Source organism: Leuciscus leuciscus, assembly GCF_965113295.1.
Source record: "Leuciscus leuciscus genome assembly, chromosome: 17".
Taxonomy (NCBI): domain Eukaryota; kingdom Metazoa; phylum Chordata; class Actinopteri; order Cypriniformes; family Leuciscidae; genus Leuciscus; species Leuciscus leuciscus.
The window spans coordinates 35,602,772-35,622,443 of NC_138741.1; the positions used below are offsets into that span (position 1 = coordinate 35,602,772).

At 37.9% G+C, this 19,672-nt stretch overlaps 1 protein-coding gene across 1 annotated transcript in view; it reads left to right on the forward strand.

The window, feature by feature from the left end:
- The window catches only part of fermt2 (FERM domain containing kindlin 2), an 83,026-nt gene that overhangs the window by 14,117 nt on the left and 49,237 nt on the right, over positions 1–19,672 (forward strand). The window contains exons 3-4 of the mRNA XM_082143684.1: positions 10,468–10,701; positions 18,645–18,773. Of these exons, the coding sequence (XP_081999810.1) occupies positions 10,468–10,701; positions 18,645–18,773 (363 nt within the window). The remainder of the gene's footprint in view (positions 1–10,467; positions 10,702–18,644; positions 18,774–19,672) is intronic.

Genomic DNA, 19,672 nt, shown 5'->3' on the forward strand with positions numbered 1-19,672 from the left:
CTGAGCAACTGCAATGCTTCGCTCGTTTAGCAAGCCATGATGTCTCTCGAGGAAAAACCAATATCGCGGCTCATTTTCTCATGGACGGCCAAATTCTCTTTGTGGGCAAAGAAGAGAAAGGGGAGGTAACCTTTCCCCTTATGACGACATAAGGGGAATATTCCAGATTCGCCCGTCTGAGCTTTCATTTTCTCAAAAATACCCAGGGCTTGGTTTACACCCATCACAATGTCTAGCCACTGGGGGACCATAGGCAGGCTAGGGGAACTCATATTAAGGTTAAAAAAACCTCATAAAGTGAAATTTTCATGCCACAGGACCTTTAAAAGCTTGATTTTCATCACAGGGGGACTTTAAACTAAGAATATTTCTGTTCTATGCGACCCTACTGTAGTCATGAGGCACAGCGAGAGGAATGTGGAGACTGCGAGGAAATGCAGGATTTATCAGAGGATGCATCGCTTCCTCCCCTTTCCTTCCTCGTATCAAGGGATTTGTGGATGTTTTTGCCAACTAGGACTGGGCAATATTTTGAAGTCACGATCATGGATTATGTGCTGATGATTATTTTTTGGATTGACAATTTAATTGTCTGTTTTGTTCATGTCACTTACAGTGTAAGCCTAATACATATATATTTATTTTATATTTAATGTGTAGCTGTATAATTAAATTGGCCCATTTGATTTTCTTTAATGCTGTGAAAATTAATATTTTAAAAAGTAAAATATTTCTCCTTTTTTCAGCTTTAATTCTGGTCCACTTTACCTTCACTCTGCTCCTGAATATGATGCAGTCTGATTAAACCTACAAGGCTTCATTTCATTTGAAGACATTTGACTGTCTCCACAAATGTATTGGCTCGTCATCTCCTCATCCCGTGACTACATGCTGTTAACTATGTGTGCAACAAGAATGCTTGGCATTACGCAAATGTTAAAGTAAAACCAGGGCCGTTACGCATGTTAATTCTTGATATGTGATATAAGCTTTTGCATGAGTTTGCTGTGAACTGGACAGAAGCGTCTAGTCTTCACACACTCTGACTGAGGTCTCTATTCACCTTCACAATTTTGTAGAAATGGCGTATTGATGTGTGATGCAAAGAACGAGCTGTTTATTGTTGAATGAAGTATCATAAATGACTGTCGTATTATTTTAAAGTTTTCCTTCCACTCGTCGTCCATGAAGTCCTCCCACCAGTCCTGGTTTCATCCACAGACGCCTTAGTTTGTGTGTTTTGTACTGCCTGTTAAATATAAGCAGCACGGCACAAAAGTTCATGTGTAATATAGTAGAATGGTTAGTATGCACAAGCTATATTTGCGCAGTGAGCGCATGGCAAACAATAAATTCTGATTTAAAGCTTGTGACATAAACGCGCACATCAACCCGATCACTTTATTTAGCGTTCATGTAAAAACTACATTCGGATTCATTAACAAACAAGAAAGAAAGTGTCCATGTAAATGTAGGTAATTGTCAAGATATATGTGCCTCTGAATAATTTTAGCGATGAATTATTCTCGTAATGTGAAGGTTGGTTTGTTTGCACATGAATGTTTCCCTGTAGTTGAGCGCTGACTGCAGCGTGTGTGTTGGTCTTCAGGGTCTAATCTACGAGACGGGAAGTAGTTACGCTGAGCAGAAGCCCTGCCCAGCACAGCGCTTTCCTGTGGCGTTGATCAAATCTAGCTGTGATTTAGTGTTTTAGACTTGCTTACTTACACTGAAGCCCTCTGGGAACAGGAGCCGCTTCATGTCTGCTTTCAAGGCTGGCTTTAGAAGCTTGATAATGAAGTTATTTCAGCATAATGTATGGAAATGTACATTATTTATGAGCTTTTAGTATTCTACAAATAATATTTGTCTAAACTGCTTCCTGTGAATATCTTAATTAATTGTGCTTCTTGATTATGCAACAGAAATAAGATTGCTGGCAGTCATTTTAATAATCATTTACAGTGTTGTTCATGTGAATGTATGTGAATATTTCTATTGAATGTTGAGGTAATAATATAGACAATTTTCTTAATGTTACAGGGATCCAGACTGCGACTAAAACGGTTGCATTTGCGACCAAAACTATTAATTTGCGAGTGATACAAATTATATATATATAATATAAAATATAAATATAGAATTGAATTGGCAACCATATAAATGTAATGATTAGGGCTGTCACTTTACGTTCGAAAATCGATTGCACAATCGATCGGACCAACCAACACAAGTTTTGGTCAAACCAAAACGACGGAGACGTGTCAATGAATGAACATGCAAGAACAGATAAACATGTCAGGTGTGACGACGCGAACCAATCGTCAACAATTAGCTTTTAATTGATACTGATATGGATTCTTATTCTCAATATCTTTTAATCTTTTCTGTTTTCTGTTACTGCCTGAACTTCACATTATTTGTCGCGTGGTCATCCATAATCACAGTAAGATTTGCACTTAACTGTCTCCTTTTAATGTGTTTGTTAATTTTAGTAAACAATTAACAAAGTTTCAGCTTTCAAATCCTGTCAGTTTTATCATGAAATACAAGCAATGAATGTAGTTTTGGCGTTCTTTAATGACAGATCACTTATATGAAACAGCTTGAGAACAATCATGTCACGCCAAATTTACATCAGAAAAGCCATTTAATTGTTTATTTAACTGTAATGTTCACAAATGTAATTTACTGTCATTAATGAAAGAAGGAAGCTGCGTACACGACAGTGTTACACTATGCGATCGAGTGGACAGGAAGTGCATTTGTGATTCGCAGTGTTTTCTTCCTCCTGGACCGTCGTCTGTGTGTTCATGGGTCGCCACACACACACACACACCCCTCTCTCTGCAGCACTGGAGGTCTCCCGCACCCATTAATGCGTCCTATCACTTAGCATGGATCCCTTCTGCTACAGCATTACGTCATCTGCTGGCAGGTGGTATTTTTAGCCAAGAAATGCGATTGGCCAACAGCTAATTAAATTACAGCCCTCTCTTTATGCTGTTTGATGGATGGTCAATGAAGGGCCGTTCCCCCAGCACTCCCATCTGATGGCAGGACTGGGAAACCAGTCTCACTGGGGATCCTCTGGAAAAATCGTGTGTGTGTGTTTGAATCTATGAGCGTGTTTATTCCATAGCTTGCACATGACAACGTAATGACTCATGTGGATGTCGGTCAAAGATGAAATCATACTAGTCCCAAAAATGGACTGGTATCATGTCATTGAAATTCATCAGGGATGTTTGGCACAAGCTTGGCCGGAGACTGTAGGGGTCGAGACACACACACACACACACACACACACACGCACAGACACACAGACACAGAAGTGTTGTACAGAATCACCAGCTGTCTGCTCCACCCTTAAAGGGAGAGTCCATCTACATCTGGCTTTATTCCTGTTTCCGTCACAGGAAGGAAAGACGACGGACATTATTTAACACATTTAATATATAGATTTTACTAGTGTCAGCGCAATAATCCCTTTGTTTACACTTAGTAAATTAAAACTCAATAATGTAATTAATTTAACCCTCTGTTTTTGTTCCGCTCATTTTGACCCCGAGAGGATTTTGGTTTTCCGGGAATAGTTCACTTAAAAATGAAAATTCTGCCATCATTTATTCTCCCTCAAGCTGTTTCAGACCTGTATGAGTCTCTTTCTTCCGCTGAACACAAAGGAAGATATTTTGAAGAATGACGGAAACCAGACTTCCATGGTAGGAACAAAAAAATACTATAGAAGTCGATGTGGTCCATCAACCATCAAATCTTCTTTTGTGTTCAGCAGAATAAAGAAACTCATACACGGTTCTCATACGAGTAAACGATGGCAGAATTTTCATTTAAAATGTATTTTTTTATTTAAATGTATAAAATTGAAAAAAAATCAAGAAAAAATAAACCTTTTTATTACTTGTAATAAAATAAATGTTAACTGAAACAAAATTAACTACCAAAACTTAAATTATTATATTTCATCTAGTTGCCAAGGCAGCGTTTCTCATTTTTATTTAGTTTAACTTGATGTACAAACAAACCAATATAAAAACTGAAATAAAAATTGAACTGTATAGACATTTAAAAAACGAATAAAAAAAATGACAACACAAAAATACTAATACTTTACATTTAAAATGAAAACAGAAAAAAAAATATTATATTAATTTCAAAATATTAATAAAAATATAATAGGATCTCAATGCTACAAATATTACACTGTACTAAATGTTTTGATTACAAAGGAAGATATTTTGAAGAATGATGGAAACCAGACTTCCATAGTAGGAAAAAAACTACTATGAAAGAAACTCATACAGCTTGAGGGCGAGTAACTGCTCTCTCTCTCTCTCTCTCTCTCTCTCTCTCTCTCTCTCTCTCTCTCTCTCTCTCTCTCTCTCTCTCTCTCTCTCTCTCTCTCTCTCTCTCTCTCTCTCTCTCTCTCTCTCTCTCTCTCTCTCTCTCTCTCTCTCTCTCTCTCTCTCTCTCTCTCTCTCTCTCTCATTAGGGCTGGGCAATATGGCCAAACAAATCTTGGACAGGACTTTCTCTTTCTTTGATAAGTCCTTTTCATCTTGTGAGGAAGTGAAAGTTTATTTTAATGTTTAACACCGGTGTTTTCTGCTCCACTGTTAAGCTCCTCACATTTCACTGGACCATCAGGACATCTTCCTGGACAATATTAGCCTAGAAATCTAGACGCACCCTAGCGGCAGCAACATGTTATTTTGCTTCCAGTGTCGTCTAGCAACTCTGTTGACTTTCGAGCTGGAAAAACCAAACTCTGTTCAGGCCAATCACATCGTGTATAGAGTCGGTGGGCGGGCTTAACATAATGACGACGGAGTTGTGACGGTTCCGTGTGAATTCCCTGTTACTTGAAAACAAAGAATGGCTGATGACGATTGACGAACAGCGGTCTCTCGAATCGGCTTTGTCCGTGACTCTGGAGGACTTGGAGTTGAGCTTTTCTTTGAGAAAAGAACAAAGAACGGCACTGAAGTCATTCTTAAAAAAGGAAGATGTGTTCGTAGTTTTGCCGGCCAGATATGGCAAAAGTTGAATCTATCAACTAACGTTAGCTCCGCTGGTGGGAAAACGCTCTGGTTGGTTGAAGTGATGGTGGGCTTGCCAGGCTAGGACAATATCCCCAAAATTACAAAGCAGAATAGCAGCGTACAGAATAGTGCTTCTCTTTTGATTACTTCTATTAGTTGGTAATGTTGGCTAAAAGCTTTTGGCTCTATATAACTAGAGCCTCACGATTCTGAATAAATTGAGAATTACGATTTTTTGTTTCATATAGAGATCATGATTCTCCCACGATTCTGAACACACAACTAAACCAAATAACATGTCATTTACTAGATGTTCAGACAAAATGTTAATTGCTGCAGTCTATTAAAAAGTATTTAATTAAATTGAACGAATAAAAACATTTTTTTTTTAAATTGTTTGAATTAATGATTCAATGACTCAATTATAATTACTGGATGAATCAGCGTTTTTGAATGAATCTCCTGTATGAATGATTCAATGACAAATACATTTTGTTAACAGTCAAAATGTGTAATCGTTATTTAAAGCGCCACGTTACTTTCAAAAGGTGATTTGCTCTATTTTGATCGCTATCATAGACATCAGTGTTTATATACAAACTTATATATAAACTTTTATCAAAGTACTTCTCAGATCATTTGAATATTTGTAACAGAAATGATACTGTGGTTGAACAAGTCCTCTCTCTGGGTCAGAGCATGTTGTGCATGTTGTGCTGTGATTTTGTTAACACACACATGCGCATCATTGTCATTCAGGGATGAGATCGCGTGAGTGTTTGATTCGAGATCGCGATCTTTTAACGATTAATCGTGCAGCTCTATATTAAACTTCTTCAGAGTGATTGTAGACTGTGATTAAGAGTTGAACGTGTGTGTGTGTGTGTGTGTGTGTGTGTGTGTGTGTGTGTGTGTGTGTGTGTGTGTGTGTGTTGTTATGGAGCTGGACGCCACGGTTGGCTGGTGATCGAGATGTGGTCATTGAAACGGGGCCGGTGTGAAGAGTGTGTTTGTAGGGTGTGGAGGAGAAAAACTGAGTCAGTGCGGTTCTGTCTGGAGGAAAACGGTCACAGCTGTGACAGAGGTGGACATGAGAGTCGAGAGATGTGTTCAGAAATGGATCACGTTCATTGTTTTGTCCTAATAAAATAAGAACATTTGGTAACATTTTATTTTACAGTGTCTTTGTTACAGATGTTACTGTAGTAATCACTATAAATTATGCGTAATTACATGCAACTAACCCTAAACCAACCCATTTTTCTAACCCTATAGTAAGTACATGTAGTTCATTAATATTACTCGGTCCTTAAATGTATAATTAAACTGTAACACGGACACCTTAAAATAAAGTGTAACCGAAAATTTTATTAAATAAAAATAAAAACTAACTTTATCACAGTGTCTTTAGTTTGTTCTTTTTTTAGAAATAAACATATTGGCTCATAATCCTTTCAAAATTTTTTTAAAAATCTAATAAATAATAACCTGAACTCATGTTTTATACTTATTTGGGCAAAAAAAAAGTTAATTCTCGTGTTTGAACCAAAAAATGTAAATCACACAGAAAGCAAAAGAAAACACAATCTTCTAAACTACTAACTTTCACAGTCACACAAACACAGGGAGAAACTGGATAGTGGGCCGCTGAGTGGAGAACGGGTTCTTTTGTCTGCTCGCATGCATACCTGTCTGCTGACATCACTGATGGAGAGACTCCACCGGCCCACCCGACACTCACTCACGGCCCGGGACCATTTCAGTGCGTAATTATTTAAAAGATTGGAATTGAATTGAATCGAATGAATATCGAATCGTGAAATTTGTCTTTATCTACCCAGCCCTAATTATTATTGTCACATTAGCATTAGTGTCTTCAGGTGCTGTCAAGATTTTTTTATTATTTTTTTTCATCCATAAATATCGATACTAAAATATTTGAAACTGTTTAAATACTCATTTTCCCCAGTATCGATATGCCAGTACCAGCTGCACTTTCCTGCTCTCTCTCCAACAGCAAGTTGACACCACAGCGTGTGTGTTTTATTTAAAGACCCCCTGTAGTCAATCATTTTATCCCTTAAAACTCATCTTTGATCACCAAAATTACATATTTAAAAGTTTATTTTACCCGCTCACTCGCTCAACTCACTGAGGTAATTAACAGCTAATAATGTGTTGCTAATGTTACACAAACCATGTTCCCGTTGGCCATCTCAGAGTCAGCTGCCTTCTAACAATCAGCAGGAACGCTTTGAACAACTCAGAACGTCATATAGTTCATCATAACATCGTAATATACATCATACACCGGCTATATTGCTAAATCTACCCGATTTTTCATATCAACAGAAAAATATACCGAGATATCTTGGCATCTCTCGAGACACCCCTGCTAGTTCGCTGTTAATGATATGCTAATGCCCGTCGGCACGTTGATCTGATTGGTTACAAGGTTTGTGATGTCAGAGACACCAGCGATTTCAAACCTGTCTTTGTTTCAAAGAGAAAATACTCAGCAATGGTGTCGACTTATGAATTTACACATGGTTTGTCTTAAAGCATATTAAAAACACCACATATACATATAAACAACATTATGGGCTTGATTTTCACCACAGGGGGACTTTAAAGTCCATTGCACTTCGTGTTTCAGAGTGAAGCGCTGCGCCTGCGCTGTGAACATTTGTACATGAAAAGCTTCACAGAAATGCAGTGAACTCCATGTCTGCTGTGAGCATAATGTGTGCTAGTTATGCATGTTCACATTTGCATAATTTCCAATACTTATGTGGACAGATGATTACAGCATATTACACAGTTGAATGAGAAGTGCCTGTTAAACCTATCATCATCATATTCAAGCTTCCCTTCCAGCTGCACTAATGCATACTTTACTGCTCACTGCAGACTACACACCACTTCTGCAGAGGTGAACATAATCTGTGATTATTGCGTATGTTCACGTGCTCTGTGTATAGTACGGGTGCGACGGTTCAAATGACTCACAGTTCGGTTTTTATCACGGTTTTAGGGTCCCGGTTTCTGTACGGTTCGGCTGTTCAGGGAAAAAAGGACTACTGTCAAACAAAAATATAAAGAAAATAAGAACAAATAATCAAACTAAAAGCAACCGCACAAATAAATACAATAGAGCAAAGATACAAATGAAATAAACAGTGCTTTTCAGGTTTCTAACAGTTTGAAATACAATTCACTTAACATTCGACTGTTTCATTCACTTAACGTTCGACTGTTTCATTCACTTATCGTTCGACTGTTTCATTCACTTATCGTTCGACTGTTTCATTCACTTATCGTTCGACTGTTTCATTCACTTAACGTTCGACTGTTTCATTCACTTATCGTTCGACTGTTTCATTCACTTATCGTTCGACTGTTTCATTCACTTATCGTTCGACTGTTTCATTCACTTATCGTTCGACTGTTTCATTCACTTATCGTTCGACTGTTTTTCACTTAACGTTCGACTGTTTCATTCACTTATCGTTCGACTGTTTCATTCACTTATCGTTCGACTGTTTCATTCACTTATCGTTCGACTGTTTCATTCACTTATCGTTCGACTGTTTCATTCACTTATCGTTCGACTGTTTCATTCACTTATCGTTCGACTGTTTCATTCACTTAACGTTCGACTGTTTCATTCACTTATCGTTCGACTGTTTCATTCACTTATCGTTCGACTGTTTCATTCACTTATCGTTCGACTGTTTCATTCACTTAACGTTCGACTGTTTCATTCACTTATCGTTCGACTGTTTCATTCACTTATCGTTCGACTGTTTCATTCACTTAACGTTCGACTGTTTCATTCACTTATCGTTCGACTGTTTCATTCACTTATCGTTCGACTGTTTCATTCACTTAACGTTCGACTGTTTCATTCACTTAGGACGTGAACGACTGTGTCTGCTAGGATACTCACCAAGACATTATTTGTGTGTTCGTCCGTTTTAGGGCTGGGTATCGATCCAGATGTGCCGGTTCATAAGATCTCAATATAAATTCAATATTCCAGCTAAAACTACTAATATAAATTTCAAAGATTATAAAAAACAAAACAAGAAAACGGTCATTTAATAAAAAAAAAAGAACAAATAATTAAACGAAGCAATAATTCAAATAAATAAATACAATATAATAAATATACAAATGAAATAAACTCTTAGGTCTAACAGTTCTCAGGTAAAGAAACTGAATAAAGAAATCAAATGTAAAATAACACTGCATATAATCTTTACTGTACAAATGAAATAAAGGTTAGGAAATTCTTCTTCCGTAGCTCCACAAATGCCCGCAGCTCGAGTTGTTTGTGTGCATCTGTTAGAGGAAAAGCTGGTTTAGAGTATCAGACTCAGATTACAATGTGAATCTGGAACAAAGAGAAAGGGCTGACCCTGATCTCCTTACTCACACACACAAACATTCCCAGCGCTTCACCTCCAACTGCTCCTGTTCTCGGCCCGTGTGCTCGAGCCTCCCGGCGAACGCTTTCATCCAGGCCAGAACGCAAGCCTCCACTCTTGCAAGTGCGGTCTCACACGAACACATCTGACACTGAACCACGTTTCTCTTTAGTTGACCTCTCGTTCAACTCTATTGCATTGCTGGATGTGAAAGCAAATTAGAGGCCAGTTTTAGCTTGGCTACTTTTCATCCCGAGTGTTTATCAAAAGCTGCGTTTCCATTACAGATTTGTGCAAAACTTTAGCGATGATTTTTTCTTTTTTTTTTTTCTTCTAAATGTCGACAAAACTTCTTCGAAATGACAGCGTTTCCATTAACCGATGTTATGCGACTAAAACGTCATTTTTTCCTCTCGTGATAAGTCATTCCAAAAGTTATGGCAATGGATGTTGGTAGGTTTACATAAATCCCAGCCACTGCACTGGCCATTATTATTAATGGAAGGAGACGTATGTGTGTTATCCAAGCATTAATGGTAAGGAAAGACCCTTATACTTGAGCGGCACATATGAGGAGTTTCTGGGTGTTTCTCCCTCATTTCTTCTTCAAGCTCTTGATTGTGGCATTTATTTGAGGTTTAGAATCCAGTATTTCTGTTATTCTTTTGTCTTTTATGAGTTTAATGAAGAACTCTGTCTCGTATTCTGTCCAAACACACCGCATCATCTACGTCAGCTGACCTGTAAATGAGCAAAAACTGTTTCCATTGCAGTTTTGTGAAATATTTCTTTTTCGAATTGCCTGAAAAACCTCCTCATGCGCGCGAAAAACGTTTTTTTGCTAAATTGACGTGTTTCCATTGAGTGTATTTTCAATTCTCAATTTCAATTTGTGCAATTTGAAGGGTAATGGAAACACGGCTAATGTAATTCCTAACCTTGTCATATTTTTCTCTCTCTCTCCCTCTATCTAGATGTGAAGAAGGACTGGTCAGATCACGCACTGTGGTGGGAAAAGAAGAAGACCTGGCTGTTAAAGACCCACTGGACGCTTGATAAATATGGCATTCAGGCCGACGCCAGGCTTCTCTTCACTCCTCAACACAAGCTTCTGCGACTTCAGCTTCCCAACATGAAGCACATGAGGGTGAAAGTCAACTTCTCTGACCGTGTCTTCAAGGCCGTGTCCGACATCTGCAAAACCTTCAGTGAGTGCCTTCCCTAAAATAAACTCCATTAGCCTAACTCAATATTCCCACTGGTCGTGAAGAACAATACGTCATGATAATTGTGTTATTTTGATATACATTAGAGCACATTCAGCCTTTAGTGCTGAGAATAGATGTAGGGTTTGGATGGAGAGATGATGTTAAATCAGAATACAGTGGCAGCTTGAAGGCCCCATGAAATGGATTGAAAACACAATTGTTTTCATGAGTTGATGTATTTTCTCTATCTATCCAAGGGCTTGTGTTTTTAAATAACCTGTAGTCTTTATTTTTCGCAACCCAGCACAATCATTGCTTGGAATTATATGTTAGCATACTGCAAACACTGAAAACTGCCCGCTATTTGTTTTAATTTCAATAATTCTATCCCTTAAAACGCATCTTTGATCACCAAAATTACATATTTAAACGTTTTTCCCTTGAAAAATGTTTTCTTCATGCCTTAAAATAGCTTGAATGTAACTCGACACGCTTGCCTCATTTAGTATACGCGGTTCTATGAATATGCAAATGAGCCCCGCCTCTACTCACTCACACAGCGCAGAGATCCACTCGTTGACGATCACGCTGGTGTAGGCTGGTAGAGATTACAACGAGCTTCTTCACGAGTTAGTGACATCACCAACCCTAGAATTTACATAAACCCGCCCCCTGACCACGATTTATAGATTATCATGACAGAATATGCTAATCAATGACTGGAAGATAACTACACATAAGCAACATAAATTCATCAACTAACCATTCAGAAATGCTGTCTACATGTTGTCTCTTCTTCTTGAGTCTCTCCATCTTTGTCTGACTCCGGTTTGAACATAAAAGGCAAAAAGTTTTTTGAAATTTTCAGTGCATGTGTGTGTGAGGTAAAAGGACACAAGCTGTTGAAGCTCCGCCCCCTGCAGCAGCAGCTCATTTGCATTTAAAGGGACAGACACAAAACGGTGTGTTTTTGCTCACCCTCAAAAGTGACAATTTAAAAAATATCTGTGGGGTGTTTTAAGCTAAAACTTCACATACACACTCTGGGGACTTATTTTACATCTTTTGAAAAGGGCATTATACGACACCTTTAATCCCTGTTTCGGGAAAAAAAGCAAATGATCTAAAGGTCTGAAAACTCCAATTTACAATATTGTATAATGCATGATGCAACAGTACACATTTCTAGCAGGAGTATGCTATGCTGTTGGGAGCAGGGTTACTGATATAAAAGCCAGTATCAATGACATTAATCGATTTAAAGACAGTATAACATCAAAAGCATTGCTAAAAAAAAATCAAACATAATATTCATATACATAATATTTATCAAGTCATTTGAAATTAATTTGAGAATTTATAAATTTTTTTTACTTGATTTGATTGATAAATCTGTAAATACAGATTTATATTTAGTTGCAAAATGTCAGTGATTCTGCTCTATAATCCTGCTCTATAATCCTATCTGAGTAGTTTCACAAATACAACTTATTACATAATACAACATGGTGTTCTGTTGGCAAGTAGTGTGGTGATAATATCACTTATAATGTTTGGACGGCGTGTTCTAGTGTTCACTACTGTGCATCACGCTTCTAGTGTTGGAAACACTGTGGCACTGCAGTTATGTTGAGGCGATAGTGCCATAGCACTGCTATCTGATAAACTAACCACATTTCTTGCTCTTTATTATTTGTTAAACACACTGAGCTGCCATGGTTGGTCTTTAGCATAACTAAGAGCCAGCATGTCCTTGAACTGCTCCAAATCTTGTTTTTATAAATGATTCTTATCAATGTAACTGGCAGAGTAACTTTTGTTCTGTCCATTTATGGAAAACAAGGCCTTATGAGCTCTCAATATCTGCAGAAGTCTGATGACACCTCTCTCTCTCTCTCTCTCTCTCTCTCTCTCTCTCCCTCTCCCTCTCCCTCTCCCTCTCCCTCTCTCTCTCTCTCTCTCTCTCTCTCTCTCTCTCTCTCTCTCTCCTCTCCCTCTCCCTCTCCCTCTCCCCCTCCCCCTCCCTCTCCCCCTCTCCCTCTCCCTCTCCCTCTCCCTCTCCCTCTCCCTCTCCCTCTCCCTCTCCCTCTCCCTCTCTCTCTGGTATTTACTTTATTATTACTTGAATACTACATTGCTAGAAACAAATGTGTTGGGGTTTAAAATGGGAGAACATACAAAAAAAACCAACAACAAACAATTAATATAGAATAGTAGGGATGGGAATTATAAGGAATGTAATGATTCCGATTGTTATTAACGGTTCCATTGATTATTTAAATTCTTGCAAAAGTTGTGTTTAAACAGACTTTTAATGAATTTTTGTTTATTTTTACTACTTCTACCGATTTAATAAATGCAATCTAATATTTGGCCTTTTATTGATTTTCGGTAAATGCTTTTGTCAAACTGAAAAATAACCAGTTAATGGGGGGTGGTGGTTAATGACCATGAGTCATTTTTACTTCATGATAACAAAAAACAGTATATCACTATTTTTTTTTTTTTTTTTCTTTTGCTGGAACTGGGGCAAAATGTTGCTGAAATGCTATTAAATGGCCGGTTGTAATCTAATGTACTGTGCTCTCTATAATAGCCTCTTTATTTCTGAGTCCCCATTGCACTTTGTTACGTAATACAATGGAATTCAGATATTTTTAACATTCCAGATGCTTTTGTATGTCTGAAGTGTGTGCTGAACATGATGGGAAGATTCTCTCTCTCTCTCTCTCTCTCTCTCTCTCTCTCTCTCTCTCTCTCTCTCTCTCTCTCTCTCTCTCTCTCTCTTTCTAATCTTTGATCATTTTGTTTGTTTTTTCCATGAAAAAAAGTCTTCATGCCTTGAATGTAATTCTATGAATATGCAAATGAGCCCCGCCTCCACTCACTCACTCAGCTCAGAGATCCACTGGTTGACGATCACACGTTGATCTGATTGGTTACAAGGTAGTTTGTGACGTCAAACACCAGCGATTTCAAAGCGTGTGTTTGAGACTGTCTTTGGTTCACTGCAGTTTTAAGGAGGAAATACTCAGCAATGCTGTCGACTTATGAATTTATACATGGTTTGTCTTAAAGCTAGAGGTGGGCATAGATAAATTTTTTTAATCTAGATTAAAATGGCTAATTTGAATTCTGCCGAAGGCATTCAGAATATGTGTGCTACCCAAATAATGACTATAAAAGTAAGTCTTTGAGAACGGGTTTCTCAAGCCAGGTGGCGCATTAGACCAGGGGCTCATCTCCTGTTTCCAAAATGCATCACAAACTGCTTGAGAAAGCTGTTCTACTCATAGACTGTAAAAAGTTACTACTGTACTGTTACCGTCCGTAGGCAACATTAGGTAGGCCTATGTTATTATCAACTACTATAGGCTATCAATTAGGGATGGGCGATATGGCCTAAAATCTATATTGTGATATACATTGCAGCCTCTTGCGATAACGATATTATAATAAAACCATTTCAGAACAGGTTACACAGACCCTGCTAAACAACTGCTAAATGTTTTTTTGTTTTTGGGGGTTTTTTTTTAAGGGTGTATGTAGTTTTGAGAACATGTATTGTGCAAAACTGTAAGTATACAACATAATTTTGCAGATAAATAAAATTTAAGTAGCCTACACTAGCTGCAGAGACTTAAGTAGGTCTAATGTTTATTATGGCTTGGAGCTTATGAAACCCCAAATTTAAAATTAGAATATTGTCTAACTGATGTCTTTTCAGTTAAAAAGAAACACAAAAACGATTCTTAAAATCGGGCGCAGACAGAGATTATGTGCTACACCACTAAGATATATTGGGAATAATACGCGCGCGCTGGTATTCTATGTTTCGTTTTGAATTTGAGGTGGTAGAACGGATTAGTCGTGTGTTAACTTACCGAACTGTTACCCCACACACTCTGTATATAGTTTGCTGCTGCTCGTCGGACGGCTTAAATCCGAACCAAGTCCAAATAATGGATGTTGCACCGATCTTTTTCACCAGCTTTCACTTTCAGCCGTGTTTACTTAAGATGACGACGAATATGATGCGTTGTAGCCGGGTGTACCTCGCGGCCGCGGGTAGATTGCGTCATCATAGCTTGTGTAGTATAGAGCCATCTCCCAACCCAACTTGGAGAAAAGATTAACGGCGATATTTTTTTTATCGCCCGATAAGAGTCCCGCGTTAACGCAGCACGTTAACGCCGATAACGGCCCACCACTACTTAAAGCATATTAAAAACACCACATAAGACACATAAACTACATTAAAAGCTGGATTCTCACCACACTGGGACTGTAAGTGTGATGATATGGTTACACATTGCACTGAAGTATCCTGCTTTTAAATGAAAATGTATTTAACGTAAAAGTTCTTCTTTGGCAAAATGGCACATCCTAATAATCCTAATAGCTTAAACACATGCTTTACTCCCTTCAAACTTACAGTAGAGTGTCACTTTCCATCTCTGCAACTTCCCGAACTCAAACACAAGAACTTAAACACATTCAGCCCAAGCAAAGGCTTTATTAGTTTGTCATATACAGCCGTTACATATCACACACCCGACACTTTATTCGGCCTGGTGAACTATTTAATTAAAGTGCTGCCACAAGGCTTGCTTTCCTTTATTGGGTTTCCCTGAAGAGAGAGATGTATATTGTTGTTGAAAATGAAATTAAAAAAGAGTGACGCATGATCATTGCGTTTTACAGTGAAATGAGAGTTCAGTGTCTATATTGAAATCAACACATTAATGATTTATCTCTCATCCGCCGTGACCTGTCAAATGCCACGTCACGAGTCACGAGTCGCACGGGTATCTCTGTGGCAACAGCCGACAATACAATGCAAGGGTCAAAATTATCGATTTTTCTTTTATGCCAAAAATCATTAGGATATTAAGTAAAGATCATGTTCCATGAAGATATTTAGTAAATTTCCTACCGTACATATATAATACATTTATTTTTGTGAGTGAATGCTGCACAATCGCCAATATAAATGGACAATTTTAAAGGAGATTTTCTCAATGTTTCGTTTTTTTTTTTTTTTTTTTTTTTTTTTTTAGATTCCAGATTTTCAATGGTTGTATCACTGCCAAATATTGTCCTATCCTAACAAACCATACAATGGAAAGCTTATTTATTCAGCTTTCAGATGATGTATAAATCTCAATTTAAACAAAAAAAATTACCCATTTGACTGGTTTTGTGGTCCAGGGTCACATTTTTTTATTACTCGCCCGAGCCGTGGATTATCCGCAGTGTCCGCGGATATAAAATAGGATGTAAATTGGGATGCACCTACAGGTGCTGGTCATAAAATTAGAATATCATCAAAAAGTAGATTTATTTCAAGAATTCAACTTAACAGGTGAAACTAATATATTATATATACATGCAAAGTGAGATATTTCAAGCCTTTATTTGTTATAATTTTGATGATTATGGCTTACAGCTTATGAAACCCACAAAATCAAAATCCCAGAAAATTTGAATATTACATGAAATCACACAGTAATTACACAGTGATACCATGGTCATTGAACCAGGTTTTGGTTCTTTTGGCAGTGTGGGCAGGTGCAAATCCTGCTGGAAAATGAAGGAAGCATGAAGTGCTCTGGAAATGTCCTGGTAGACGGCTGCGTTGACTCTGGATTTAATAAAGCACAGTGGACCAAAGTCCTCGTTTCTGATGAGAGCAAATTCTGCATCTCATTTGGAAACCAAGGTCCCAGAGTCTGGAGGAAGAATGGAGAGGCACACAATCCAAGATGCTTGAAGTCCAGTGTGAAGTTTCCACAGTCTGTGTTGGTTTGGGGAGCCATGTCATCGGCTGGTGTTGGTCCACTGTGCTGTCCACTCAACACAGCCGTCTACCAGGACATTTCAGAGCACTTCATGCTTTCTTTCAGCAGACAAGCTTTATGGAGATGCTGACTTCATTTTCCATGTAAATGCAGAATAACAGATTCACAGGAAAAACATTTTTTTGCATGCACATATTTTTGATTTGCTTTTGCAATTATTTGTCAAAGCTATTACAGATACTCGTCTACTTTTACTGTAGGCCTTGGAAAATTAGGTTGTGAATACCTGTGATGTGACGTGTAGCTCTTGAATTAGTGTGTGTGGTCATTCAGAGGCCGTATCATTGTTCAACACTGACTTCATAACTCTCTCTTTCTCTGGTGATATCAGTTGTTTTGTGGTGTGTTCTCCTCACATTAACTGTTGCTTTCTCGTGTGATGCATAAAATGAGTTGGAGTGTGTTTGTTATTTACCTCCTAAAGCAAGCGGACTGCGTTTCTCCGAGCGCGGCACCAGAACTGCCTGTCAGAGATGCAATAAGATGAGAAATGTGTGGTTTCTCAGTCAGAGCGATCCCTACGAGCTTCATGTGAGTTATGGATGTTTATTTGGGAGCGTTTGCTGAAGGATCTTCTGTTTGTTGACTGGAATTTGAGAGGAGTTGCTCCCTCACTCCCAGCTCTCCCGTGTCCTGCTACGGTTCGCTCACACATGGCTGTAAAAGGGCAGACTCGGAGAGAGAGAGAACTACCATCTGGTAGCTCTTAAAACCTCTGGAATGCTTTTGCTTTAGTAACACAACTAAACAAGCCGTTCCTGCCAAGCCGTGAAGCCCCTCCCCAACACACACACTCGCACTCCGTCACACTCGTTTCCTCCAGGACTGTGGAAAATCCAGGTCGTCCTGCCATAACGCTTGAAGTAGTGGAGCGATAAAGTGCAAGAATTTCAATAAAAAGTCAGTTAGTGCCAAAACTGTCAGCGATTCTTAAAATGTGCTTTATTATGCAAGCAAAATTTATACTTGTATTCATACTCGAGTCGTTTTCTCAAGGTTTCTTCAGATCGCTGCTCTGCTGAGACATCTCATTTGATTTGATATGGAAAACACACAATTGCAGAATCCATAAAAATTTTGGATGAACAAATAAAAAGTAAAGCTGCACACTTAATCACACTTAATCACATCATAATATATTATAGTGTCTGTGAATATTAAAGCACAAAAAAGACTGCTATTTAAATATGAAATCTGCATTTTCAGTATCTAATAATAATAATAATAATAATAAAATTAAAACTGTTTAAGTCAATCGCAATTTTTTTTCCATTTTTTATTTGAACAGTAAACATGTTATGTAGCACTTTGTTTAAATTAAACTACATTTAAATAAAAAAATAAATCGTTACTTTTCATAAATTTTTCATTAAAAGATAAATCCAGAAATAAGTCAATTCAAAATTTTTTAAAATTCAACATTTCATATGGCCTTATTATTGTAAAAATTTTAATCAATTATTACATTTTGTGAATTCATTAGACATGCTTTTTTAAAATAATATATTTAAATTTAAAATAAACAATTGAAACAGAATCCAGAAAAAAATTAAACAGAAGACAATTTTTTTTTTACTTTTAATTAATTATTGTTAAATTGTACGTTTAATTATTAATTAGACATGCCCTTTTATGACTAAAGTCATTTGACAATTAAAGCATAAAAAATGGAATCCAGAGAAATTAAGACTGAAAAAAAAAAACGGAGTTAAAAAATAAAATGGCGTTCTCCTTTCGAGAACAACTTAAGAAGTGTCATTTGTGTGAATGAATTATCCTGCTATCAAATCACTTTGTTGTGCCAGTGCTGCAGCTCATGCTTTATGTGTTTAATTGCAGCGTGTGAGGGGGAATTATCAGCAATCGAAATCAGACAAATCTATTCATTCAGACATGCTGTAATTCAGGCTTGTTTTAAAAAGGTTTGCATTTAGACTTATTGAAACGTATTATTCCTTGTTTCTAAGTCTTCCTTTTCTGTCTCTGGCCTTTATTCCGTTTGAAACGGCCGAGACTTGTTGTGTGTTAGGTGGGGTATTGTGATGAGTTCACTTTTAATTACAATGAGTGCCTCTTCTGCAGACATCCGGCACCCCGAGGAGCTCTCCTTACTGCGCAAACCCCGCGACCCCAAGAAGAAGAAGAAGAAGCTGGAGGAGGCGGAGGAGGAGGCGCTGGAGCTGGAGGGACCTCTGCTCACTCCTGGATCAGGTACATCATCACCATCATCATAAAAACTAAACGCGTGAGAGCGTGTTATAGGCCAGTGGTTCTCAACTCCAGTCCTCGGGACCCACTGCTCTGCACATTTTGTATGTCTCCCTTATTTAACACACCTGAACCAGATCATCAGCTCGTTAGGAGAGACTCCATGAACTGAACTGAGTGTGTCAAATAACAGAGACATACAAAATGTGCAGAGCAGTGGGTCCCGAGGACTGGAGTTGAGAACCACTGTTATAGGCTATATGACATGTTATAGCCAGAAATGAAGGCGCCACTGCACCGCAAATCTAATTGAAAGTATGTCGCAGTCGTTTAACACACAATCATCTTCATTAAAAGTAAAGAAACTAAATGATCTTACCAGGGCTGTTGCTTCTCTCTCCTATTGCGGTCTTTGATTTAGAAATGCAGCTCATATCTGTTGCTTTCGGTGACGTGAACTCCATTAAATCTGCATACAGGAACTGAAGATCGGATTTATATCCGTTTTACGAACAGAAACACATTTATGTGACCAGGTGTGAATGAAATCATTTGGATAAATCAGATCGCTATCCAAAGCTGAAAATGCAGAATACAGAGTTATGAAGGCAACAAGACATGACGAATCTCATGAGAGAGATCTTCACCTGCGGCATAGATGCATCCTTCACTGACTATATCACACAATCCTGTGTGTTCGATTCTCTAATGTTTGAGCTAAAAAATAAATGGTGTCTGAAAGTGGCTCTTCCACTTTAACGCTTTTATTGTCATTTTTAGCGAGAAATTAGTATTGTAGTAATTAAATAATCACTTAGTCCATCATTAGACCATCTAAGGGCCAGTTCACACAGAATGTGTTTTTGCTGATATAAGTGCGAGACACTGGTCAGTGTAGTTGA